The sequence below is a fragment of the Triticum aestivum genome, chromosome 5B (genome assembly GCF_018294505.1).
Source record: "Triticum aestivum cultivar Chinese Spring chromosome 5B, IWGSC CS RefSeq v2.1, whole genome shotgun sequence".
NCBI classification, from domain to species: domain Eukaryota; kingdom Viridiplantae; phylum Streptophyta; class Magnoliopsida; order Poales; family Poaceae; genus Triticum; species Triticum aestivum.
Genome location: NC_057807.1, coordinates 501,245,129 through 501,272,591, shown reverse-complemented (window position 1 = coordinate 501,272,591; position 27,463 = coordinate 501,245,129). Strand labels below are relative to the sequence as shown.

The following is a 27,463-nucleotide window of genomic DNA, read 5'->3' as shown; positions in this document are numbered from 1 at the left end:
CTTACCGCCCATCCAAAAAATCATCATACTCATGGCTATCATACATCATATAACATTTTTACTGAGAAGCCACTATTGAGAAGCCATGTGACAATTAACTACTGCATTGTATTTCCCATCACACAATGGACATACAGAACTATCCCATATAAACCCAATCAGTACTTTTTCAGTGTCTATTGCCGATAAAATTGGAGCTTCTCATGTAGATTAGACAAACAAATGAAACTGTAGTTTTAGAGGTATTTTGGATTGACTGAAGCAAACACTCGTCATAGCACAAAGATCTGTTCCAGCCTCTTGCTGCAGCCTAACACATCTGAAGTGCTTTGAAATTACATAAAAACTGAGTCAATCAAGAAAAAGAGCTATAAAAGCAAAATATTCACAATCTTTTGTAACACCCAAAACACTTCGACTTTGCTCACTTCTATATGCAAGTAAATAGGAACACAATGAAGCAAACAAAAACATGAGAAAGCAAACAATGACGGGAAGTGCTTAGGTTTTGTTGCTTAACTACTACTGTATGTTGTGGTGTTATTCTAGGCTGAGCATGGTCGGTTGAAGTATAATCATTCCTGCTTCTAGAGAGAGTGACTCAGATGGGGATGCAGAGTATGGAGAAATAACAGTGCTCTGCTTTTTCATTTTTTGTATCTGCAGTTTATTTTGTACAGAGGTAAGGCAGACGCACAAACTCCTTGCCGTCTTGTCCCGCAGCTGCAATGACGGCGAGGACCTCCACGTGGATCGAACCAATAATGCCAAACACCATCAACCTAGATTATAAGTCAGATGCTCAAACCTACCAAACCTCCTGCAAACAAATAAAAGTGAGTTAATGAGGACATTGTGGTTGATTTGATCTAGATGAAATAGATAAAGAAAAAATGGCACATGCCAAACCGAGTAATTATTCTGCTATGCGTAATGTGGGATTTAATATAAATGGACCAAATTTATTTGAGCCTACAAATCAAAATCCTGATATATGTCACACAAATTACACAAATCAATACTTCTTAAAATACAAATCTCAACTTAAAACATATGGATTGCATCTAAATACAATAGTTATTCACAATAGGCAAAGTAATCCCAGAGTCACACAATGCCTCATGCATAAGGATATAAACAACCAATAAAATTCTATTGTTGTAAATAACTTCTAGTTATGCTCCCAGATTTTCGGCAACAATCTAAAGCACTGAGCAACTGCACTCTTCAGTTGCATTGTCACAGTCTCACAGAGTTATTTATCGATGCAACATCTAAACCGGAAGAACATATGCTTAACAGACAAAACCGAGCAAGAACAGCAGCCTATAACAGAATGCAGGAGACAAGTAGACAACAACACTGACCTAACAGTGCAGTCCTCAGGGGATCTACAAACTCCGGGAACTCGATCTCATCGAGCGCCTTGAAGACGTCTTCAGCGTTGATCGACTGCCTCTTTCCGTCCTTGCACACATCATTGGCCCTGCAAAAAAGACCACCCTCGTGTAACCATCATCATCCCAAGAGTATCACATCACATGGAGAAGCCTAATATTATGCTGAAACTATCGACTCCTTGTGCATTGATTGGTTCTCTCTCTGGCGGCTCCCCCCTCGACCGCAGAGCAGAGCAATTAGCTGAAGAACTACCACAACGACGCATATCAGCCAAGAAACTTCCAAACAATTCACATAAGTATCAAATTCGTCACCCAAATCAGCCAAAAAATGTCACCCTAATTAACCAAATACATCAAATCAATCAGGATTACTCCCAAGAATCAGAGCAAAAACGAATGGATATGGAGGTCACAACCTCTACATAAATGTTACTAAAGTATCCTTCATTCATATTCTGGTCCATGCACAACCATTCAGGTCTAGAAGTCACAAACTCCCCAAATAAAATGTTACAGGAAACAGAAATCCCAAGTGTGTTTCGATACTTCAGTCCAGCCCACAATTTTTTTTCTGAAACAGAAAAGTAAGGAATGAGTATCAGAAACCAACATATGTGGGCTAAAAAGGGGAACAAGCATACATTTGTTCCGACCAGAGGCATGATGTAGACTATTCGATCTCAGTGCACACCCTGGAACAAATCAGAAAATCACAATATAGACACAAAAGGGATTCAAGAAGGTAGAAATAAGTAACAAGATAGAGGGATCCTATCCAAATAGTGAACTGCATTTTTATAGTTTAGACTTTAGACCAACAGGAAATGGGGAATATTGCCTTGACTAAGGATTTGATACATCGTTGTCAGGTAGCAGGGGTTGTGGATTGATACTTTTTGCATGGATGTCAAAGAAAATTTAGTTCATGCACCTGTAAATATCGCCATGGCGGCTATTCCTGTCAGCATTAGGAATCTAGTATGCTACAATCAATCGCTGGTATAGGTCTGTAGACAACCACAACAACAAAAGCATAAATGGTAGGACACTACACCAAAACAAACATAAGAGTGCACAATAGAGAATGCAGAAATACCATTAGAAGTTGTGGTTATCTATCCCTTCAGTCTTGAAGCTCGGCGGATAGCATGTTTGTTCATTTGATTGAGAAGTATCCATTATTTGGCATGTCTTCTAACCTTTAACTGAAAACAACCCAATAAAAGAGTGAGGCCATCCAGCACATGAAATATATTTCTGAAATCACAAAACGATGGCAGCTAATGTGCTAAAATCTGAAATACGTTGTGGCCATCTTAAGGTGGATATATGAGCAATCAATCTGCTCGTCGACCTCAAATTATCTTACTGAACTGATTAACCACTTCCAAAGCTTCTCCTCACAATAGAACTAACTTGTAAATAAAAGATAAAGAAAACAAGGAAGAGTACTATCATATTTCAAAATCCTCAGTGGATGAGCTGGTAACGCAACATGTTAAGAAGCAAAATCTTAAATAAGGACATTTTGTAACTCAAAACCAAATAGGGTTGTAACCAAAGGTTAATTCCATATCAGTATTTAGAAAAGTGAGTGATTTGGTACATGGTAGATAGGATCAATGTGAACCAATAGTATTACTTGGATGCAAAAGGTGACACTTCAAATTCATGCTAAGATGAGAAACACCAGATGCGGCAAATAATAAATCAGGAAATCCTTATACTGAGCCTTGGATTCATCATATAGAGTAAATTTGTGTCAGGACAATAGAGAAATCTCACGAGCTGAGATAAAAAATAAAAATGGTAACCGTCAATGTTGAAGACTGCTCTGCCAGAAAATACATATCAGCATAATGTGAAGGTTTCAAAATATTCATGAAGGAAAGATTTGTAAACACGCATATCATATTTAATCGAAGTTCAGACTGACTCGGTCGGTGTATCCTTTGATTCTTCTATTCCAAAAGAAAAACGGTCTCGCATCTTCTTTGCTTCCTTGCACATGAAACCTCAATTGTTGCATGTATCTGTAGACCATCCACATAAGAAGGAAGAAACATGTTAGAGTATACTACAGAGGAGTTTTACAGCAGGCAAAATATGACTAAAGATTTCTGAGTACGGTACAAAATTTCCACTAAAACTGCAGGGGAGTTACCTGCCCAACTATAGAAAAAATTCAAGTTTTTTTCTTCCTACCTAACAATGGGAGTGTTAAAGTGAAAAGAAAGCAAAGTGTTCAAGTGTTCTAAGTTCTGAATCCTAACAATCATTCCTCAAATAAGAAAAAAAATCTTAACAGGCTAATTTCTAAAATGTAAGTTCAAGTTCAGATCAGTGTTTCACAATGCATTCACGGACATGGCTTCCTTGGGCAGAGCGGCACCATGCAAACCCTATATAATTTTCATCATCTTCAAGTTCGGACCACTGTTTCAACATACATCCACAAACTGTAGGTTTCTCTGAGGCTTAGTAGGAAGAAAAGAGATGGGAATTTGTGTACAAGTGTGTGTGCCTTACCCAATTAGATTGAACCTAAATCATAGCATAGGGGAATCGATCCTGTTCTTGGAACGAATCACCATAAATCAGTGGAATCCATCAAACCCTAGCCTAATTTACTGAACCAAATCTGAACCAAACTAATCTGGGCTTGAGCAAAGGAAGAGGTAGAGGAAGTAGGTTAATACCTTGAGCTCGAAACGATGTCGTCGGCGGGATGCTCAACCTTCTCCTCTCGTTCGCGCCCTGCGCCTCCACTGCCCTGGTTCGCGCCCTTCACACGGACGGGGGACGTAGACCTCCTCTCCCTTGAGGCTAATGCGAGGATCTTGTCGAGCGTGGCCGCCGCCGGCCGGCCTCCCTTCTCGGCTTCTTCCCGCGGTCTGGGCACGGCAGAGGAGTGGCAGATGGCGACGAGGACGATGAGGGAGATCTTTCTCCCTCCTCTCCTTCCTTGTCTCTCTCCCTCTCTCATCTTTTCTCTTCAGCAGATCGGATCGAGCGCCGCCGTTCTTTGCCGCCGCTGGAGAGGGCAGTGAAGAGGAGGAAGAGGCGGCACGGTGGATAGCAGGGCAGAAGGGGAGGAGGCGGCGGCACCGTGGAGAGGGAGGGGAGCGGGGCGGCTAGGGTTGGAGGGGAGGGGATTGGGGCGGACAAGGGAGGGAGGAGCGAGGGGCGCGATGCCGTTTTCTACCTCGCACGGTGTGCTCGCGTGGTGCGCTGCAACCCACGCGTGGCGCGATACGGTGGACTTTTTTTCCTTCGCGTGGTACCGTGCGCTCGATGCCTTCGTTGTGACTACCTACCCCTTCATCCTTTATAAGTTAAAACTGCAGGGGAGTTGCCTGCCCAACTATAGAAAAAATTCAAGTTTTTTTTCTTCCTACCTAACAATGGGAGTGTTAAAGTGAAAAGAAAGCAAAGTGTTCAAGTGTTCTAAGTTCTGAATCCTAACAATCATTCCTCAAATAAGAAAAAAAAATCTTAACAGGCTAATTTCTAAAATGTAAGTTCAAGTTCAGATCAGTGTTTCACAATGCATTCACGGACATGGCTTCCTTGGGCAGAGCGGCACCATGCAAACCCTATATAATTTTCATCATCTTCAAGTTCGGACCACTGTTTCAACATACATCCACAAACTGTAGGTTTCTCTGAGGCTTAGTAGGAAGAAAAGAGATGGGAATTTGTGTACAAGTGTGTGTGCCTTACCCAATTAGATTGAACCTAAATCATAGCATAGGGGAATCAATCCTGTTCTTGGAACGAATCACCATAAATCAGTGGAATCCATCAAACCCTAGCCTAATTTACTGAACCAAATCTGAACCAAACTAATCTGGGCTTGAGCAAAGGAAGAGGTAGAGGAAGTAGGTTAATACCTTGAGCTCGAAACGATGTCGTCGGCGGGATGCTCAACCTTCTCCTCTCGTTCGCGCCCTGCGCCTCCACTGCCCTGGTTCGCGCCCTTCACACGGACGGGGGACGTAGACCTCCTCTCCCTTGAGGCTAATGCGAGGATCTTGTCGAGCGTGGCCGCCGCCGGCCGGCCTCCCTTCTCGGCTTCTTCCCGCGGTCTGGGCACGGCAGAGGAGTGGCAGATGGCGACGAGGACGATGAGGGAGATCTTTCTCCCTCCTCTCCTTCCTTGTCTCTCTCCCTCTCTCATCTTTTCTCTTCAGCAGATCCGATCGAGCGCCGCCGTTCTTTGCCGCCGCTGGAGAGGGCAGTGAAGAGGAGGAAGAGGCGGCACGGTGGATAGCAGGGCAGAAGGGGAGGAGGCGGCGGCGCCGTGGAGAGGGAGGGGAGCGGGGCGGCTAGGGTTGGAGGGGAGGGGATTGGGGCAGACGAGGGAGGGAGGAGCGAGGGGCGCGATGCCGTTTTCTACCTCGCACGGTGTGCTCGCGTGGTGCGCTGCAACCCACGCGCGGCGCGATACGGTGGACTTTTTTTCCTTCGCGTGGTACCGTGCGCTCGATGCCTTCGTTGTGACTACCTACCCCTTCATCCTTTATAAGTTAGATTTGTAATAAAAAACCTTTGGATGCTCACAAAAAGTTTGAACGTTTGATCCACTGTCGCATACTGTCTTGTATGGGTCACGCAGATACATGATAAGTTACAATATGAAATAACAAACTCGAGTATCTCATACAACATGCAACTTATAATACCAATTCCAATTCTAATATAGGCTCATCATATCATATCAGGTAAGGCCCAAGAAACAATCAAGTTGTCCATTCTCGTTCATGAGGAAACAAAAGCAAAGGAAGCAGTTGCAAATTGAAGGTTTTAGATTGATATTGAAGAAACCAAAACCCACAAAGATGCATCAGTTGACCTCGGACCAGCAAATAATTGAAGGTCCAATTTGAGCGAGTATTTGTCATGTATGTCAAACAAATAACCTGCAAAAAGAAGCATCACATTTTGTTTGAAGCCCACAACTGAACAAGTGTCAACTTCATGCTGTAGGCTCATATTTGAAAATATGTACTATAGTACGATAGTGAGTCACATACAAAGTATTACGCTAACAGAAGAAAGCCTGAAATTGATCATCTAGGGAACAAAATTTGATGTGCTAAAACACTAAAGAAACGAAAAATAGTGGTAGCAATACGAGGCACTTGTCACAACATTTAGGTTAGAGCTAGCTGCCAGATGCTGGGTATCAAATGGATAAATTCATAAGGAAAGATGTATGATACATAAAAAAGTAAACACATAACCTATTGGAAGTGAAACATAGCAAAAAAGAACATGGCAAATGGATGTATCGTGCATGCAGATTCTAGAATGTTAACTCTAGCTTAGTAAGAACATGAAAGTTGTGCAACCAAATAAGGAAACAATCAACAAGGATTGACAACTATCATAAGTACTTAGATAAGAGTCACAATTTAGGCACACAATGATATTGATGCAAAGGATGTGCAAACGACACTTCAAAAGATTTAATGACATTAGTATTAAAGTAGGATACTAGAATGTAGGAGACACAACTTAGGTTGACAAAAATGTTATGGTCACCTTGCAGAGACTTCATGGCAGAAATCACCGAGGCAGGAGTTTCTAAGACAGCATAAGCTATTAGGTGTCTACTATTATATCCTCTTTGACCAGCCTTCACAGAACCTGGTAAAAGGGCAAAATATATGTAGAGAAGCAAGAGTCAAGGAGCTTATGCACTAAATGGTGAAAACAAAAAACAGAAAAGAAAAGATTGAGACATAGATTGGTAAGGACAAACATAAAATGTAGTTCAGTTATGAACAAAATGTCAAAAAAAAATATTAGCAAGAGAGTCATATGCATAAAGGGATACGTGCAAGCTCCTGTCTAGCACAGTTGGATGGGACCCCAGATGGATGGGAGACTTTCAACATGTAGAGTGTTTGATGCATCTGAAGCATGGATTTTGAGTCGCTCGACTAGTCACGACTAGTCGACGACTAGTCTACGAGTCACAAAAATATGGTCGACTCAGCTTAGTGTCGACTCGCGACTCTGAGTCGCGACTAATCACAACGGAGGCTCGACTTCTTCCGAGTCGCTGCCCCAGAGCGACTCGCATGAGTCGCGACTCGAAAACCATGATCTGAAGGAAGAGAAGGCCCATAAGAACCAATATAAGGTATCTGTAAAGAGGTACCAAGTCAAGTATTTTTCCTCTTTCTTTTAGTTCTAGAGGAGCCTTACTTAACAACAATGACAATCTCGAACGATCGGAAAGCCATATATACATTGTGTATGTACAACAGCCAGCCTACCTTCACCTTGCATATAAAAAGCCTTGATGTCCTAGCATATCAGCCTGTTGTCCAGCAGCTCATCCCCACTGTCATCGATACCAACTTCGTTCAGCTGGAAGTCCTCCGACGTGCAGCGCTGCTCACTCCATTCAAACCACAGCTTTGGTATCACCTCCTTCTTGAGTGCAGTTTCATAGGTGTTTTCCAGAGAATCAGCTGCTGCGAGCCAACACTTCCTTTTGCTGCCCAGGCCAGTACGCCCGCTCAATTGCCTGACGGGCAACAGAGGGGTTCAAGTGAACATCTAGAATGAAGACTCTTGATGCGCCCACTAGGGAGATGCCCTCCCTACATGCCTTGGTAGAGCCAAACAGGACTTTTGCATCAATAGAGTTGTTAAACTGATCAGTTCTCTATCTTCTGAAGTAGATTTATTATCACCACGGATCACAAAGAACTCTCCTACTTGCCAGCCCCTTGTCTTAACCAATAGACTTTCCAAAAAATTCATGGGAAGTAATGTACTGACTAAATGCAATGACCTTCTCTACCGCAGATTCCACAAGTGCCAGGATATTGGTGAAAAATCTGGCTTTCACACCATCGGCCACGTTGATAGACCGGACCAGACTATCAAGTATCAACAGTTACATCTGTCAAGCTGGAAGCTCTATCTGCAGCATCAACTTATTTCTGACAGACATGGATGCATGTACAGGGCAGTTCCTACTGCGTTTTCTTTACTTCTCATAGGCTTCCAACTTATGAACGATTTCTTTCTGAAGACACTGAAGTCTACTAGGTCAGGTAGTTCATCCAAGATATCACCCCTGTAGTAGTGAAGCACGACTTTTGTTAGTTCTCTGAAGACTTCTAATGGCATGTGCTTTTCTCGTGGTTATCATGATGCAGTAGGGCATCTTCTACTGACTCTGCAACCTGATATTGATACTTGATTCATTATCAACAATAGGATATATGCTGCTATCTTCAGAAACTTTGGGCATAAAAGGTTCAAGATGTTGAACACTTCTGCGACATGATTCTGGAAAAGTCTAAGGACCACATTACATGGAGTAGTTCAGTAAAAAGTTGCAAGTGAAAAGTACACACAGCTAGATCATGGATAAGTTCCTCCTCAGGTCTTTTCTGCAATATAACTCTCTCAAACAGAACTGCTAATGGTTGATAGCTGGCCGAAGGATACTGATTCATTAAAGTTGCACTTGGACTATATGGAACAATTTGACTGTTTTGGTCTCCATCATGCATTGTCTCATTTACTTCATCAATTCCTTCGATTACCACCCTCATGAGAGCACCAGCCTGTTCTGATGTATCAGCTGTTTATTTTTCTCAGGTGTGAGCTGTTTGTTTTTCTCAGGCATCAGTTGTTTGTGTGCTCCTGTGCTTTCATCATCATCATCCAAATCAAGAACTATTATGTCACTCTTTTTCTGTTCTCTTTGCTCAATAGAATTGGCCATATTAGTTTCAACACTCAGCCCATAACTCAGAGCGGGCTCGGGCAGAGTAGAAAGCAAAGTTAACAATTGGACCTTCTGAGCATACAAGCTGTCCCACTCCTCGGTAACACTGCCACATCCCCAACCGCAAATCGTATTTGCAGTAAGTGAGAGATTATTGATGGGGTCGGAAGGCTTTCTTTTTCAACGGTAATACATGCCTACAGAAACACATGACTAATTAGTTATTATCATATAAGAGAGAAGAAATAAATTTGCACCGGCAATGGAAGTAGAACTTCTGCTGATGTTGCATATAAGCCCCATGCAAGGTGGACAAGAAAAATGTGGGATGCGTACAAGGCAGACAGTTACATGTGGAGAACTATAATGATCATAAAATGCAGCGGCCATTATGTAGTAGTCAACCCACTAATTGTTTAACACAAGCATAGTAATTGATGAACAAATAGGCACCTTATTCATCAATTCTTTCTCCTAGGTTTACTAGGTATCTTTATTTTTGGCATCGAGCTCTGTATTTCACCTGGTACAATCCAATTCAAGTAGTAATGAAACTTTATGCATAAAGCTAGTAGCTAGTAGCTACTAGAGATACACTAGAAATATCACCTACAGTAAATTCAGTCCAAATTCAAATGCTGTTATTTGCTTCTAATCATGCACAGAATACCCAGAAAAGGAGTCTCTAAAGAAAAGAAAACACAAAGGTGATGTGAGTGTAAAGGGCAGTGGAAATACTTCAACTGGGCAAACTATATTCACACTAGCATTACAAAGAGCAAAGTTGCTTCAATACCTACAAATATACAAGCTTGCAAACAACAATGTACTAGCAGGAAACAGATCACCACAATAACACCCATGACCGTATCCAGCATAGCAAAGAACAATACTCATGAAACAACCAGAAAGTGGAAACCTGCCAACTGATGTGGTCTCATTTGCTTTTCATGTCTTGGATGAATAGCAATGTCTAACGCAATGAATTCTTCAGCGACTCTTAACATCACCAATGACAATATCGTCAGAATCCTTTCAACGCATTTCACAGAAATATGATCTTGACCTTGATGCCTGACATGAGGTAAACTCAATTCCAATGATGCATTTAAATTTCATGAATGCCATGAAAAACATTGAAAATAATGATAAGCCAAAGTTCCATATTTGTTACTAAACCCATGTCCTGCGCAATATTGCCAGGCCACATCATTTATCTATCTATTTATACTAAAAGCACAACATGGGAGAGATAGAAAAGTAGACTATAAATTCTCACAAAAAGGCAAAACATCCAACCGTTGGTTGAACAGACCAACTTATTGATCAAACTTTTGCACAAACTATTCCGTTTCAAAAACAAAAAATGTTTGAGCACAAACTGCATGAACCACATCCTACCATTGTTTATCCTCGCATACCTGTCATTTTTATAATGCATGGCAACAATGCATCTAAAAAAAGTGGTGCTTCCACTTTTGGAGAAGCAGGAAACAATAATCTGCCATGCTTCTGTTCTAGATTCACGTTAACAAACCCAAACATGTATTAGTCTACAAAACAATATCTCAAATATCCCTGTTAAGCTAGAAAACAACCACAGAATTGACTATTAAGCTTCCCACAAAAAATATTTGAAGATAGGGCTATACTGCTACTGTAGCCCTATGTTTTTTTGTAGACATAACAGAAAGCCAGGCGTACACAAAGCCAACAAACAGACAATTGCATAAGCTACAACCATAAGCATCAACAAAATCTATTGTACTAACTACTAACATAAGCATCAACAAAATCTGATACTGTAGCCCTATGTTTTTTTGTAGACATAACAGAAAGCCAGGCGTACACAAAGCCAACAAACAGACAATTGCATAAGCTACAACCATAAGCATCAACAAAATCTATTGTACTAACTACTAACATAAGCATCAACAAAATCTGATACGATTCCATTTATCTATGCTAAACTACCACATTTATTACCGTTGTCCCTTACACTTTTATATGAATCTCAAGGAACAAAACAAACAGTTAATCTACATAGGCAGAGAAATGAGCAGTAAACAAGCACAAACCAAAGTCAGGAAGTCAAGATTAATGCACATACCTCAGCGAAACACAAGGGCCTTCATCTTATGGTTTCCCATTAGCATACAGAACTACAAAAGGCAGTTGATCTGCACTCCTCACCGTACACACAGGAGTCAGACCAGGCAGAAGTTTGAATCGCATCACAATATCACATGGTCAAATTTGAGCACAAACATCCTACCAATATTTATCTTGTTTTTTTTAATCTTTTATGCATGGCAACACTGCACCTAAAGAAGCGGTGCTTCCACTTTTGGACAAGCATCATACATGAAGTCATTTATTCTATACAATTTCTTCGACAAAAAAACAAACTTGAGTTCATCACACTTAACAGAAGAAAGAAACCCTAGCTGCCAACAAGAGCAATCTCCTCTTCCCTCAGCCTCCGACCGACGATCCGTCGCTGCGGCGCAGAGTGGAGCGGATTCTCTTTCTCGTCCTTTGTGCACTAGGTTTTGGTCTCACAGCGCCGTCGCTCCTACCCTGATGGCGGTGTCATCTCGAATAAAGGTCCACCAGCTCCAATCCTGTCTCGGTGATGCCTGTCGCGGCGTTGTTAAGGTGCCTGGAAGTTTTTGTCCCCATTTTTCTTTATGGACGACGGGCTGGTTATTTGTGTTGTCCGTCAGCATGGACCCATGTGCATCGTCAAGGCAACATCGTGTTCTTTACCAACCTCTTCTCTCAAGCCTTTGCAAGCAAGAATGCCGACTTGGTCTGACGATGCTAGCCCCGATGGCATCTTGACACTAGTCTAGTTAGCGTCGCCCAGCCCTTCTCTTGAGCCAGAGACATAACTAAATGTATCGCCATGCAATTATATGCAGGCTAAAGAAGGTAAGCATTAGACTATCCGAACTACATGTCAACATGGTCCTTAGATGCAGAAAGATTGTTTTGATTTGATCCAGAAATTCCATACAAAAGGGTCCTAGTTCTATGTAGTCAAATCTGAATGGCAAAACAAACAACACTTTACTGGCTATACCAACTGCCAAGATAGCATACCAGTTAATGAGGGTCCTATTGTTTACCAGAGGATTGTCTATAATGCATTAAGGCATATTCGAATAACCAGAGGATTGCACAAAGAATCGAGGTCACACTAGTAGAAAACGACTTTTAGTACCGGCTCGTATGGACTTTTAGTCCCGGTTCTGGAACCGGCACTAATGGGTGGGGACTAAAGCACCCCCCCCCCTTTAGTCCCGATTCAACACGAACCGGGGCCAAAGGCCCACCACGTGGCACGAGCCTGCGCCGTGGTCTGGGGGACCTTTAGTACCGGTTGCCGGTTGGTAACACCAACCCATACTAAAGGATTTTTTTTGAATTTTTTGGAAAAAAATGATTTTTTTTATTTCAATTTTCTGAATTATTTCATGATTTAGTCTCTAATCACCCCTCATAACTGCTCAAGTGTACACCACTCATTCCAAATCGTCTAACTTCCCGGCTGGTCACCCATCCTCTCACTACTCCAGCCTGAAGCACGCTTAACTTCTGAGTTGTATTCCCCCTAGTTTCCAAGTCAACACTTGTTATTTTCCTGACAATAGCAAGTTGTCAATCCTATTAACCCTCAGGAGTTTAGCTTGAGTATGAAGTCATCCGTTTCACTGTTTGAGTTTGAAACTATTATTCTAAAATACAATAATTACTTAGTAATACTAATATTTTTTGAATAAGTAGTTCGACCATAGTTTGACCACAGTTTGACCAAAGTTGACCAATTGAAATAATTATTTAGTAACACTAATATTCTTGAATAATTATTTAGTAACACTAATATTTCTTGAATAAGTAGTTTGACCAGATTTAACCAAAATTCAAAAAAAAACTGAAATTTGAGCATAACTTTTTTTCCTTTTAGAATCTAAGGATTCTAAAAATTTGCAGAACGGCCTACGGCGGTCAAAATCGGATGCGGATTTTCGTGCTGAACATTTTGATATATTATACGTTTTTTTCAACATCGTATGCAAAAGATATAGTCGTTTTACTTTTTCATCACTTTTTTGCAAAACATGTCCAAATTTAAGTTCTAAAATTTTCCTAATTAGTAGATGTAGTAACATAACTACATCTCAAAGGATTTTAATTTTTGAAGTTTTTATTATTTTCTTTTTTTTTCAAAACTGAAATGGTGATTAGGGGGGGGGGTAGAGTTTGAAAATAGCCCTGTAGTGTCGGTTTATGTCTCCAACCGGGACTATAGGTTAAGACCCCTTTAGTGTCGGTTTGTGACACAAACCGGGACTATAGGTTAGACCTTTAGTCCCGGTTTGTGTCACAAACCGGCACTAAAGGCTCTCGTGGGGCCCCTGCCTGACTCCAGTCTGCCACCACCCCTTTAGTACCGGTTCGTGGCACGAACCGGTACTAAAGGTTTAACACGAACCAGCACTAATGCATAGTCGTTCGAACCGGCACTAATGGTCACATTGCTGCCGGTTCAGTTACAAACCGGAACTAATGTGCTTCACATTAGGCCCTTTTTCTACTAGTGTCAAGAAACTAGGTGAACACAAAAAACCTGCTTCAATTATTACCATTAGTGCCGGTTCAGTTACAAACCGGGACTAATGTGCTTCACATTAGGCCCTTTTTCTACTAGTGTCAAGAAACTAGGTGAACATAAAAAACCTGCTTCAATTATTACTACTTCAACTGTGAAGTTACACAAGATAAGACTGGGTAGGCTCATTCATGCCAGGCCATTCCTCATAACCTACATTGACTAGAACAATGATTTTTCTATTAAGCGCCAAGGATTCGAGAGGCTGGGGTTGAAAACGTAAGGAGAAGCCATAAAATGGAAAGATCCATTATATGTTACATTAACATTACTCATGGCCAGAGTAGTTGTACAAAATGATTGTCGTGTGAATCTGCGAAACCACACACCAGTGTGATGAGTTAGCAGCTAAACAGCTATATATTATAAGCATTGTATCCTATGCATAGAGGAATAGTATCTTACACATATCTGAGCAGAAATGGACTCCCAAAAACATATTACACACGCAAATAAAACAAGCATTTCATGGATACATTGAGGGACATTGCCATAAATGCCAAGGAAAATACACTAATATAATCACAATGGTAAACTGACAGGGGAAATGTAAGGATGTATGGTAATGACTTGAATCAAACATACCGGTCTTTGTGTAGACAAACCAAACATCCATTTAACTACTATGGCATACAATCTAATCCAATCCAATCCAATCCAAATTCATGGATAAATTTGAAAAACATTGCAAGATCAAATTGATGGTCAAATAGGTTCATGTTTTTAGGGTCATGGCCAAATAATTTCCTCTGAACTAACACACACACAACATTTCTGCTTGAGTTGCACATTTGTACGGAGCAGTTGCAGTGTCGCACCATCTAAGAATAATTTTACAGAGCTAGCATCTCCTACTTTGTTCTTTCTAGAATAAACATGGAAAGATGCATCATTTTCTTAGAAGAAGAGACAAAGTGGCTGATACAACATTTTTCGGCCTACTGTGCTAACCTGTGGGATTAGCAACCAAAATTGGCAATTTCTATTGACAATTACGGTGACAGCTGACAAGAGAAGTATACAGAAACTAAGGGACGATTGCGGCTTGCCTCGGCTCCCTAGTGGCTGCTGCGTCACCCGTGGTGCGGGTGCAGCCATGTGCCACGATGCTGCCTGTCGTTCCGCCTCCCAACATCCTCCTGCGCGGCGCGCTCTCACCACCGCTGACCGTGAATATGATACAACGCTGCACCTGCCGCCACCGCCATCTCCCTCTCCGTCTCCTAGAGGGGCCCTTTGTGTGCGCCCGCCCGTCAAACAGCAGTGGCTCACAATGGGCTTTCCCGACTGGGCCTCCATAATGTACATCTAACACAATTAAGAGGCCCACTACCAACCTCAAACACAATCACCATTAAGGCTCATCATCTCGCCATCTTCCTCCTCCGCTTGAATCCTCCCATGCCTCATTCTAAAAAAATGACTCCTCACCATTTCCTCCTTCCTCGCCGGCTGCGCGGTTGGACAGAGATCCCCTACTATTTGCCACGGGCGGCGGGTACATGCACCCGCCACCGATGAGGACACGGTACGGCACAACACAACCAAAAAGATCTTCATAGTTCCCAAGCATCCACCGAAAAAGAGGACGCCCGGCGGACAATTCCGCGCATCCCTCCCCTGCCAACGCAAGCCTCGCCCGAAACCGCAAGGAATGCTACCACCCCAACCCTGCGTGGCACCCACACACAAAGGAACATGGATCGAGAGTCATGGCATATGGTTACTAGGTTGGCCGAAGTGTGATGGACACAACTGTGGCAATTTAGCCAAAAGAGCATGACAGGTGGGCTAGGTGACTAAGTGATTATGAACCGAACACAATCAATCTTGCCTGACTAACCCTCCGTTCCTTTATATAAGGTGTATTTGTGATTTGATAAAATACCAGAATGTAAGGTGCATTTCTTCTAATTCCTCATAATTTCCTTATTAGCCCTCCAAAAAAGGGAAAGCATCTCTCTCCTGATTGTCTGTATCTCTCCTTGTAGGAATATAAGGAAAGTATCTCTCTGTCGATTGCATGTATCTCTTACTTTCCTAGACTAATTAATTTACTTGCCACTAAACACCAAATTTGCCATGGGTAATTTCGTCCTAACATGTCTATAATTATATGCCTTGGTCACCGTGCCGAAAATAATACACCTTACATAAAGGAACAGAGGGAACCCCACACGTGCATGTGGGCCGAAAATTAAAAAAAATGTATTTCAAAGTAGTTTCAGCACACCAAATGGGAATCCCACACGTGCCTGTGGGCCACTTTGCCTGTTGCTAAAAAGGTTATTTGCTAAGAACTTGCGGAAAAATAAAACTACATATGTTGCTAAACGGCCTCAGAGTTATAGAAGCATCATCACATATCTTAAACAAATAACATACCTTTCTCCACTGATAATCAATGATTGTGTCAGGCCTTCTCACAATCATACCGCGGACGCGGCATACATGGCCCAGATCTTCATGAATCTGTATTTCATGATTGCAGACGTTGTTCACCTCTTTCTCATTGGATGCCTCTTCAAGTGTGTCGAGCTGGCCAATAAATATAACTAAATCATTACGGCAAACAACATAAATCCAAATAAACAATTTACTGAAGATTAAGTTTGCAGATTTCTCTTATTGAGTTGAGCTCATCTATTCTCAAACTTAACAAGTTGAATCAATTTGCAGACAGAGCACGCTATTATAAGCACAACTATCAAATTACAAAATGATATGTTTCAAAATGTTGCACCAACAAAAGTCATAAATCTGTTATTATAATTTGTACCTTAGAGCTTTCAAGTGCCACTGAGTACTCATTCCAAAAATCTTCAAGATCATCACTTTCCTTTTCTTGTATATTTTCTTCCTCCATAGGCTCGTCTTCCCCCACAGGATTGTAAGGTTCTGAGGGCAAATCAAATACTGCTGGATTTGCTTCATTTTTTCTTTTTCTTTTTCTTGGCACAATTTCAACATCCCCATCTACTTGGGAATTTGGATCAACTTTTCGTTTATTTTTCTCTCCTTAGGAAGTGAAGGGAAAACTTGTGTTTCTGCTATTTTCTCCTTATGGGTAGCGACCTACATTGAGCAGGAAGAGTTACGGCTGGAAGATAAAACTTTCAGCATTGAATTGGAATAGATTCAGCAAATATCAAACAATTATACTCCATTATTTTCAGTACAAGAGAAAGGGGTACTTGTGAACTAAGATGTGACAAATAATTATGGATGAACATTAAAAAAATTGAAAACAAAGATAACAGTTTCGCAGCGCCCTTCAGAGATACAGATGAGGCAGTGCAAAGTTGATGCTACTAGTTTGTCATTACAAACATGTAGAACAAAAAACAATAATATAACTCTCAGTAAAAAAATGCAAGTAAAACGTACATACAGCCAGATCATGGATACGTTCCTCCTCAGGTCTTTTCTGCAATAAAACTCTCTCAAACAGAACTGCTGATGGTTGATAGCTGGCCGAAGGATACTGATTCATTGAAGTTGCAGTTGGACTATATGGAACAATTTGACTGTTTTGATCTCTAGCATGCATTGTCTCATTTACTTCATCAATTTCTTCGGTTACCTCTCATGAGAGAACCAGCCTGTTCTGATGGTATCAGCTGTTTATTTTTCTCAGGTGTGAGCTGTTTGTTTTTCTCAGGCGTCAGTTATTTGTGTGCTCCTGTGCTTTCATCATCATCATCCGAATGAAGAATTATTATGTCACTCTTTTTCTGTTCTCTTTGCTCGATAGAATTGGCCATATTAGTTTTAACACTCGGCCCATAACTCAGAGCGGGCTCGGGCAGAGTAGAAAGCAAAGTTAACAATTGGACCTTCTGAGGATACAAGCTGTCCCACTCCTCGGTAACACTGCCACATCCCCAACTGCGAATCGTATTTGCATTTTGCAGTAAGTGAAAGATTATTGATGGGGTCGGAAGGCTTTCTTTTTCTGCGGTAATACATGCCTATAGAAACACATGACTAATTAGTTATTATCATATAAGAGAGAAGAAACAAATTTGCACCAGCAATGGAAGTAGCACTTTTGCTGATGTTGCATATAAGCCCCATGCAAGGTGGACAAGAAAAATGTGGGATGCGTACAAGGCAATCATAAGTAGAAGCCCAGACAGTTACCTGTGGAGAACTATAATGATCATAAAATGCAGCGGCCATTATGTAGTAGTCAACCCACTAATTGTTTAACACAAGCATAGTAATTGATGAACAAATAGGCACCTTATTCATCAATTCTTTCTCCTAGGTTTACTAGGTATCTTTATTTTTGGCATCGAGCTCTGTATTTCACCTGGTACAATCCAATTCAAGTAGTAATGAAACTTTATGCATAAAGCTAGTAGCTAGTAGCTACTAGAGATACACTAGAAATATCACCTACAGTAAATTCAGTCCAAATTCAAATACTGTTCTTTGCTTCTAATCATGCACAGAATACCCAGAAAAGGAGTCTCTAAAGAAAAGAAAAACACAAAGGTGATGTGAGTGTAAAGGGCAGTGGAAATACTTCAACTGGGCAAACTATATTCACACTAGCATTACAAAGAGCAAAGTTGCTTCAATACCTACAAATATACAAGCTTGCAAACAACAATGTACTAGCAGGAAACAGATCACCACAATAACACCCATGACCGTATCCGGCATAGCAAAGAACAATACTCATGAAACAACCAGAAAGTGGAAACCTGCCAACTGATGTGGTCTCATTTGCTTCTCATGTCTTGGATGAATAGCAATGTCTAACGCAATGAGCTCTTCAGCGACTCTAACATCACCAACGACAATATCTTCAGAATCCTTTCAACGCATTTCAGAGAAATATGATCTTGAACGTGATGCCTGACATGAGGTAAACATAATGTCAATTGATTGTTCCAATGGTACATTTAAATTTCATGAATGCCATGAAAAACATTGAAAATAATGCATGGCAATAATACATTTAAGTTGGTTGAACAGACCAGCTTATTGATCAAATTTTTGCACAAACTATTCAGTTTCAAAAACAAAAAAATATTTGAGCACAAACTGCATGAACCACATCCTACCATTGTTTATCCTCACATACCTGCCATTTTTATAATGCATGGCAAGAATGCACCTAAAAAAAGTGGTGCTTCCACTTTTGAAGTAGCAACATTCTTGACAATTTCTTCGACAACACTAGATGACATGGAACGCAGGCAGTGACAGCCAAATCAAGATTTTTTTTGGACCAACAAGACTGTAAAGGGATCAAGATCCGATATGACCGCTGATTTCTCATAACACTCACTAAAAGATATTCATACATACTGATAAATATAAGGGCCTTTTTGAGATAAGAAAATCCCAAGTTGTCAATTGAGGAGATGGTGATTTATTTAACTTATCATGCAGCTTGACAACAAATATCCAACTAATGCCAAAATGGCAATCAGTCATGTTCTCAGTAAAATACCGGAAGGGTACTAAAAGGAAACAGGAACCAGATTTATTAAACTATTAACTGATGCATGACAAGAAACGGTGATATGACATAGCAGCATGCAAACCCTAAGCTAGATCGACCAGATTGGCGTAAGCACTATTGACGAATCCAATCTTTTACAATTTACAATATAGTTGATCATAAGAGATCCATTTCAAAGCTCTTTATAACAATAGTAGAAATATGTGCTGACAGCTGTGTGGTAATGTTTCAAGCAAAAACTAGGCGACACTAAACCCAAAGGTCAAACTGCTACCAGCACTGTAGAAAAGAACACCAGAACTCTATCCTATAACTGTCCTAGGATTGCCTCAAAGCTTTAACAGAAAAACTTAGGCTAAGGAAACAATAATCTGCCATGCTTCTGTTCTATATTCTCGTTAACAAATCCGAACATGTATTAGTCTACAAAACCTAATGTAGTGATGCCCAAAAACAGCTAAAATCTTTTTTGAGAAAACGCAAAAGACTTGCGTTTCTTTGTATTGAAAAGATAGAGTTTGTTATAGCCTCCTAGGAGGAGCGATTAACAAAGGCAACAGGGTTGACTATTAAGCTTCCCAGAAAAATATTTGAAGATAGGGCTATACTGCTACTGTAGCCCCATGTTTTGTAGACATAACAAAAAGCCTAAGGCGTACACAAAGGCAACAAACAGACAATTGCATAAGCTACAACTATAAGCATCAACAAAATCTATTGTATAAACTACTAACATAAGCATCAACAACATCTGATACGATTCCATTTATCCATGCTAAACTACCACATCTGTTACCGTTGTCCCTTGCACTTTTATATGAATCTCAAGGAACAAAACCAAAAAGTAATCTACATGGGCAGAGAAATGAGGCTTTGAGTGGATTGGGGGGGGGGGGGGGAGTGGAGGTAATGGTTGTCCCGTCATGTAGAGGCTGATGCACCATCATTGACTGAAGTGCAATTGTACGAAGACAGATCCGCTATCAAGGATGGAGCAACAGCGGTGCAACACAGGTCCGCCTTGTAGACAGTGCTACAAAATGGATGGCATGCCAACACAGCTACCATTTGTTTTAGATGAATGAAGAACAACATCAAAGCCAGCAGACGTTAAATATGTAGAGTACAAGATTAATGCACATACCTCAGCAAAACACAAGGGCCTTCATCTTATTGTTAATATTTATCCTCACATACATGTTTTCAAAATTCTTTTATGCATGGCAACACTACACCTAAAGAAGTGGTGCTTCCACTTTTGGATAAGCATCATACATGAAGTCATTTATTCTTTACAATTTCTTTGACAAAAAAACAAACTTGAGTTCATCCAAACACACTTAACAGAAGAAAGAAACCCTAGCCGCCAACAAGAGCAATCTCCTCTCCCCTCAGCCTCCGGCCGTCAACCCGTCGCTGCGGCGCGGAGGGGAGAGGATTCTCTTCTCTCGTCCTTTGTGCAGTAGGTTTTGGTCTCACAGCGCCGTCGCTCCTACCCTGATGGCGGTGTCATCTCGAATAAAAGTCCTCCGGCTCCAATCCCGTCTCGGTGATGCCTGTTGCGGCGTTGTTGAGGTGCTTGGAAGTTTTCATCCCCATTTTTCTTTATGGACGACGGGCTGGTTATTTGTGTTGTCCGTCAGCATGGCTCCATGTGCATCGTCAAGGCACATCGCATTCTTTACCAACCTCCTCTCTCAAGCATTTGCAAGCAAGAACGCCGACTTGGTCTGACGATGCTAGCCCCAATGGCATGTTGACACTAGTCTAGTTAGGGTCGCCCAGCCCTTCTCTTGAGCCAGAGATGTAACTAAATGTGTCGCCATGCAATTATATGCAGGCTAAAGAAGGTAAGCATTGGACTAACCGAACTACATGTCAACATGGTCCTTAGATGCAGAAAGATTGTTTTGATTTGATCCAGAAATTCCATACAACAGGGTCCTAGTTCTATGTAGACAAATTTGAATGGCAAAAGAAACAACAATTTACTGGCTGTGCCAACTGCCAAGATAGCATACCAATACTAATGAGGGTCCTATTGTTTACCATTGCAAATTAAAAGATGTACACACTAAACCTGCAGGTCTTCAAAGCTACTATGTCTAACTGTGGACAACCATTGGCCTTTATACAATGTCTCCAGCATGATGTCTTGTTCATACAAAATAAATAGATTACCAAACAATCTTCAGTTTATGTTGAAATGAGCGCATGACATGACCAGAGCGGAGAATACATTAGAGGGATCCAGATAAGGCATGATGGAAAAATAGCTTGCTGCAGAACGAATCCACCAGGTAAATTAGAGTGTCTACTATAATGCACATGTTGGAATACCAGAGGATTGCCACAAAGAATCGAGGTCAAGAAACTAGGTGAACATTAAAAACCTGCTGCAATTATTACTACTTCAACTGTTAAGTTACACAAGATAAGACTGGGTAGGCTCATTCATGTCAGGCCATTCCTCACAACCTACATTGACTAGCACAGTGATTTTTCAATTGAGCGCTAAGGATTCGAGAGACTGGGGTTAAAAATGTAAGGAGAAGCCATAAAATGGAAAGATCCATTATATGTTACATTACTCATGGCATATGGTTACTTGGTTGGCCGAAGTGTGATGGACACAATTGTGGCAATTTGGCCAGAAGAGCATGACAGATGGGCTAGGTGACTAAGTGATTATGAACCGAACACAATCGATCTTGCCTGAGTAACCCAACAACAGAAAACATCTTTGGACAGAACAGAACTTTGCTTATCTTCAAGATAAGCACCTTAAAGAGCACCAGGCACATGCCATGTCATGGACTTTGTGTAATCAACAATAAAACTATATTTACGTAATAAGCCCACCAAATAGAAACCTTTTACTTTTGTAAAACATTGGTGATAAGAAACCTTTAGTTGCTCATAACTGTATTGTATGGGCCACGCAGATACATGATAAGTTACGGTACGAAATGACAAACTAGAGCATCTCATACAACATTTAACTTAAAAAGACCAATTCCAGTTCTAACATAGGCTCATCATAGTGTATCAGGTAAAGCCTGAGAAACAATCAAGTTGCCCATTCTCACCCATGAGGTAACATAAGCAAGGAAGAATTTGCAAATTGAAGGTTTCCGATTGATATATAAGAAACTGAGACCCACAGGATTTATTGCCTAGCACGAGCCATCAGTTTACCTTGGACGGACCAGGAAGGAACTGGAGGTCCAATTTGACTGAGTACCGGTCATGCATGTCAAACAAATAACCTGCAAAAAGAAGCGCCATTGTTAATTTCAAGCCCACAACCAAACAAGTGTCGACTTCGTGGTATAACACTGACATATTTTGGGATAGTGAGACACAAACAAAAGAAGGGATTATGCTAACTGTAGAAAGTCTGAAATCAATCGTCTAGGAAACAAAGTTGATGCACTAAAATACTAAAAAAAAAAGGAAAAATAGTAGTAGCAATAGGAGGCACTTGTCTCAATATTCAGGTAAAAGTTATCTGGCAGATGCTGGATATGAAATGAATAAATGCTACACTTATATTTGCAAGATGTGTGATATATAAACAATAGTTAACACACAACCTACTGGAAGTGAAACATGGCAGAAAAGAATACAGCAAAGGGATGTATTCTCTATTCTGCATGCAGATTCTAGCATGTAAACTCTAGCTCAGTAAGAACAGGAAAGTTGTGCAAACAATCACCAAGGGTTGACAACTGTCGTAAGTACTTATGTAAGAGTCACAACTTAGGCACACAATGATATTGATACAAAGGATGTGCAGACCAAAGCTCAAAAGAATTGGTAATCTAAGTATCAAGTATAGAATACTACTAGAATGTAAGGGACACAGTTTCAACTGACAATGATGTTATATTCACCTTGCAGAGACTTCATGGCAGAGAAGGCTTGGGCAGGAGTTTCAAAGTCAGCATAAGCTATTACATGTCGACTATTATATCCTGTGTTGACCAGCCTTACTGCACAGAACCCAGTAAAAGGGCGAAATATATCTAGAGAAGCAAGAGTCAAGGAGCTGAAGCACTAAATGGTGCAAGCTAAAACACAAAAGAAAAGACTGAGACATAAGATTGGTAAGAACATAAACATACAACATAATTCACTTATTAATAAAATGACAAATAAACTCAAAATAATAATAGCAAAGGATACGTGCAAGTTCCCATCTAGTACATTTGGGTGGGAAACCTTCAACATGTAGGGTGTTTGATGCTTCTGAAGGAAGATATGGTTCATAAGAACCAATAGAAGGCATCTGTAAAGATGCACCAGGTCAATTAAATAATTCCGTACTTCACATTTACTGACGAAGCTGCTAGTCTTAATGAGGAACAAGGGATTATTGTGTTACCTCATTGTTTATGTAAGGCCCATAAGGCAGTCCCATTGATTCATCAAATCCAGCCATTTCCTGCTCACAACCAGTCATCCGCGGTCCAAAAGGCATGTCTACAGAAGGGTGTAATAACTAAATTATATACTTATATATGTTACTGGGAAGGAATGAACTTCTAAAAGACACTGGGCGGCACGTGACTCATGATTGCTAACAAATAGGGCTAAAGGGGGGCGGATCCCTCCCTTAACTGTCCACTGTTAGGTAGAAGTGAGACCACTCCGCCAATATACGTGGAGAGCACCCAAGCGGATAAGGTAGAAGTGAGACCACTCCATGAATAAACGCGGATAGCACCCAATCGGAGTCCCCATGGGGATTTAAACGCAGATGTGTAGGTTGAACAAGCTGAACTCCTACCACTGGGCTAGCGCTCAGTTCTCTGATCATGATTGCTTGAAATTATTAATTATACCTACCATTTAAAAAGCAAGCCCAATAAAAAGAAACAGGACAACATTAACTAAAATGTGGATCTAACTAGATCACATATCAAGAAAGGGACATCCGGAGAGGGGGAAAAGGCAATCTCACTGTTACGGCGTTACCAATGTGGAAAGGGTTTAAATAAGTTAAAAAATGACGAGTATATCAACGTTTCAGTATCGTGCTAATGATGACCTCATTTGTCAATATGAGGTTGAAATGGGCATATGCATGCTGATTTTTCATAACACACATTAAAGATATTCACACATACTGATAAATGTAGGGAGCTTTTTGAGTAGATGATGATTTATTTAACCTATTACGTGCAGCTCAACGACGACAACAAATATAAAACTAATGCCCAAATGACAATTAGTCATACTCAATAAAATATTGGAATGGTACTAAGAGGAAAGAGGAACTAGCTTTATTAAACTATTAATTGCTGCATCAAAAGTAAGGGTGCTATCGTGCTACGACGTAGCAGCATGCAAACCCTAAGCTAGACCGACCAGATTGACGTAAGCACTATTGACGAATTCCATTTTCTTAAGACTTATAATATATTTGGTCATATGAGGTCCATTTCAAAGCTCTTTAGAACAATAGTAGAAATATGTGATGTCAGTTGTGCGCCAATGTTTTTAACAGAGCAAAAGCTAGGCAACACTTAATCGACATGTCAAAATGCTACCACCACCATAGAGAAAAAAGATCCCAGAACTCCATCCTATAACTATCTTAGGATTTTATTTTCTTCAAAGATTTAAAAGGAAAACTTAGGCTAAGGAAACAATAAGCTGTCATTAACAAATTCAAACCTCCAGTCTACAAACGTGATGCGGTGATGCTTAAAAACAGGTACAATATGACAATCAACAACATTTCAAATATCCATGTTGAACCATAAGAGAAACAACCACAGCGCTTACTATTAAGCTTCCCAGAAAAAACTCAAAGATATGTCTATACTGCTCGCTGTAATCGTATATATTTTATATAGACATAATCGAAAGCCTGCCATGCATATGGCCAACAAACAGACAATTGTATAAGCTACAACCATGATCATAAATAAAACATTGTATGAACTAGAACCATAAATATCAACAAAATCTACTCTATAAACTACAACCATAAGCGTCAACAAATCTGATACGGTTTCATGTCTCTTTGCTAAACTATCACATCTACTACTGTTGTCCCTTAAACTTTTATATGAATCTGCAGGAATAAAACAAAGCATTAATCTAACAGAGGCAGAGCATTGAGCAGTAAGGACAAACCGAAGTAGTCAGGGCGGTGACGCTTGAGAGGAGGGGGGCCAGCGGGCAAAGGCGGCCGTGCCATCATGTGTACAGCCTGTGGGAGATGCAGCGCCGTCATCGGCAAAGGGCTGGCACGCAACAGCGGGTGCCCCATCATGTATCCGGCAGGTGGAGGCTGCAGCCCCGTCATGGGTTGAGGGCCGGCAGGCAACAGTGATTGCCCCATCATGTATCCGGCATCATGGATGAAGGATGGAGGACCGGCAGGGAAAGGCAGAGGTGCCATCACAGGTCTGCCTTGCGGGGGCACGGTAATGACCGGCTCCCGCAGGGAAATCGGCACCACCGTGTTTGCCCCTTGCATCACCAGATGCGTCACGGGGGGCCCTTGCGGGGGCGTCGGCGCCGCCATGTACGCGCCCTGCTGCGGGGCCGTCTTCATCACAGGCGTGCCTTGCGGCGGGGGCGGCTCCGTTATGTACGTGGCGCGCTGCTGCAGGGCCATCTCCGGCGCTGCTTGCAGGGGCGGCAGCGCCGTCAAAGACCCTTGCTCGGTCGGGAGCGCTCCAGGAACGCCGTCAATTCCCCCCGACGCGGCGGCCTGGTGGAGCGGGTCGGCGTCTAGCACGGGCGACTTGGGGACGGCCATGGCAGCCTGGTGGACCGCGTCGGAGGCGAACGCGGATGAGTTGCGGGCGGCCATCTCTGGCGACTGGCGGCGGAGAGGGCAGGACGTGCCGGATCTATCCGCCGGAGTGGGGTAGGGTTTCGAGAGACGGCGGCGGGTGAGGGTCGGAGGAGGCGCGGGCTGGGGCTAGGGCTAGGGAAACGGGGCATCCTTATATGCGACGGCGCGCGCTCCGGGTTGCCGGTTTTGGCATCCGGCCGTGGCATCGGGGTCGCCGTTGTGGAAGGAAACGCGGAAACGGCGAGGAGGTGCGGCGCGCGTGCCTGGCGAGTGTGAGCGCGCGGAGGCGGCAGTGCGAATGGGGGCGTGGGTTTCGCGTGCGGGGCCTGCGTGGGTTTCTGGTGGGTTGGGTCGTGCTCTCTGGCTTGCTTTCGGCGCAGGCCCAGATTGCAGGTAAAGACTGCCCATGGCAGAAAATGAAAGAATTCTGTGCTCTACAAGTTTGTTTCCAAGGTCATTGCAAACAGGAATTCAAAAAAAAAAGGCCATTGCAAACAGATTTCATTTTGCGGGAAATCTTTTTATCTATTCATTTTTAATCATGACAGCACAACGAACATCTTAAAAGATAAAAATAGAATCCAGATCCGTAGACCACCTAGCAACGACTACAAGCACTGAAGCGAGTTGAAGACACGCCGCCTTCGTCGCCCCTCCCTCCCGGAGCAGGTCATAACTTGTTGTAGTAGACAGTCGAAAAGTCTTCGTGCTAAGTCCCCATAGGACCAGTGCACTAGATAACAACCATTGTCGTTGAAGAGTAGCCTAGATCGGAAGGATCCAACCTATAGACACACGAATGTAGACGAACTACGACCAGATCCGAGCAAAACCACCAAGGATAGATCCATCACAGACACACCTTCACACAACCCACCGACGATGCTAGATGCACCACCAGGGCGGGGGCTAGGCTTATTTCATCTTCAGGGAGCCGTCGTCGTCTTGTCTTCCTGAGTAGGACACAAACCCTAATAAAACTCGAAGGAACATCTAAAAATGGAGCCCTCCCACCGGTAAGGACCGGGATCCACCGCGCCGCCATGGCCCTAAGGCCACCTGAGACGAGGTGGACCGGCGGCGCCGCCGGCGGGAGGCAAAGGAACCCTAGTGTCGATGCTAAAACCGGTAGACCTCGGGGTAGGGGGTCCCGAGCTGTGGATCTCGGATCAATGGGTAACAAGGGACGAAGGAGACAGTGTTTACCCAGGTTCGGGCCCTCTTGAAGAGGTAATACCCTACGTCCTGATTTGATTGTATTGATGATTGTGTATCGAGTACAAGCTTGATCTACCTCGAGATCGTAAGTAGTGTTCTAACCCTAGGGCTA

General features: G+C 42.0%; 1 protein-coding gene, 1 long non-coding RNA gene and 1 pseudogene across 4 annotated transcripts; all 3 read right to left on the bottom strand.

Annotated features, from left to right (window-relative positions):
• Window positions 1–249: 249 nt before the first annotated feature.
• On the bottom strand, window positions 250–3,448 carry LOC123112778 (uncharacterized). The gene is made up of 5 exons (XR_006455712.1): window positions 3,340–3,448; window positions 2,500–2,608; window positions 2,335–2,410; window positions 1,368–1,974; window positions 250–820 (listed from the first exon to the last, which is right to left on the bottom strand). It is a non-coding gene; the product is annotated as an uncharacterized lncRNA (long non-coding RNA).
• Window positions 3,449–6,022: 2,574 nt separating this feature from the next.
• Window positions 6,023–26,463, bottom strand: LOC123112777 (proline-rich protein 36). 3 transcript variants are annotated; one of them, XR_006455710.1, is made up of 15 exons: window positions 25,464–26,463; window positions 23,704–23,801; window positions 23,505–23,607; window positions 23,213–23,344; window positions 22,515–22,585; window positions 18,550–18,703; window positions 17,981–18,152; window positions 17,225–17,808; window positions 16,617–16,912; window positions 16,223–16,375; window positions 11,273–11,342; window positions 9,959–10,236; window positions 7,691–9,359; window positions 6,951–7,055; window positions 6,023–6,325 (listed from the first exon to the last, which is right to left on the bottom strand). XR_006455710.1 is itself a non-coding variant. In XM_044533868.1 (6 exons), exons 1-6 carry the CDS (start codon window positions 26,146–26,148, stop codon window positions 18,665–18,667), a joined length of 1,128 nt encoding a protein of 375 aa, XP_044389803.1. In that variant the 5' UTR covers window positions 26,149–26,463; the 3' UTR covers window positions 18,366–18,664. The 3 variants fall into 3 exon arrangements, 1 of the variants encoding a protein (XP_044389803.1); XR_006455711.1 differs by lacking the exon at window positions 17,981–18,152; XM_044533868.1 differs by lacking the exons at window positions 6,023–6,325; window positions 6,951–7,055; window positions 7,691–9,359; ... (4 more) ...; window positions 17,225–17,808; window positions 17,981–18,152 and having other exon boundaries at window positions 18,366–18,703.
• LOC123114927 (protein CHROMATIN REMODELING 35-like) lies at window positions 6,210–8,986 on the bottom strand (annotated as a pseudogene).
• Window positions 26,464–27,463: the final 1,000 nt, after the last annotated feature.

Bases quoted from the DNA above. Each gene is read 5' to 3' on its own strand.
- LOC123112777 (XM_044533868.1), bottom strand. From the start codon at position 26,148: ATGGCCGCCCGCAACTCATCCGCGTTCGCCTCCGACGCGGTCCACCAG. The intron at 23,345-23,504 runs GTATCCTTTGCT...TTGCTTCTCTAG, and splicing joins TACTAGATGGGAACTTGCAC to ATATATTTCGCCCTTTTACT. The intron at 18,704-22,514 runs GTAAACTGATGG...ACCTCATGTCAG, and splicing joins TCCTTCCTGGTCCGTCCAAG to GCATCACGTTCAAGATCATA.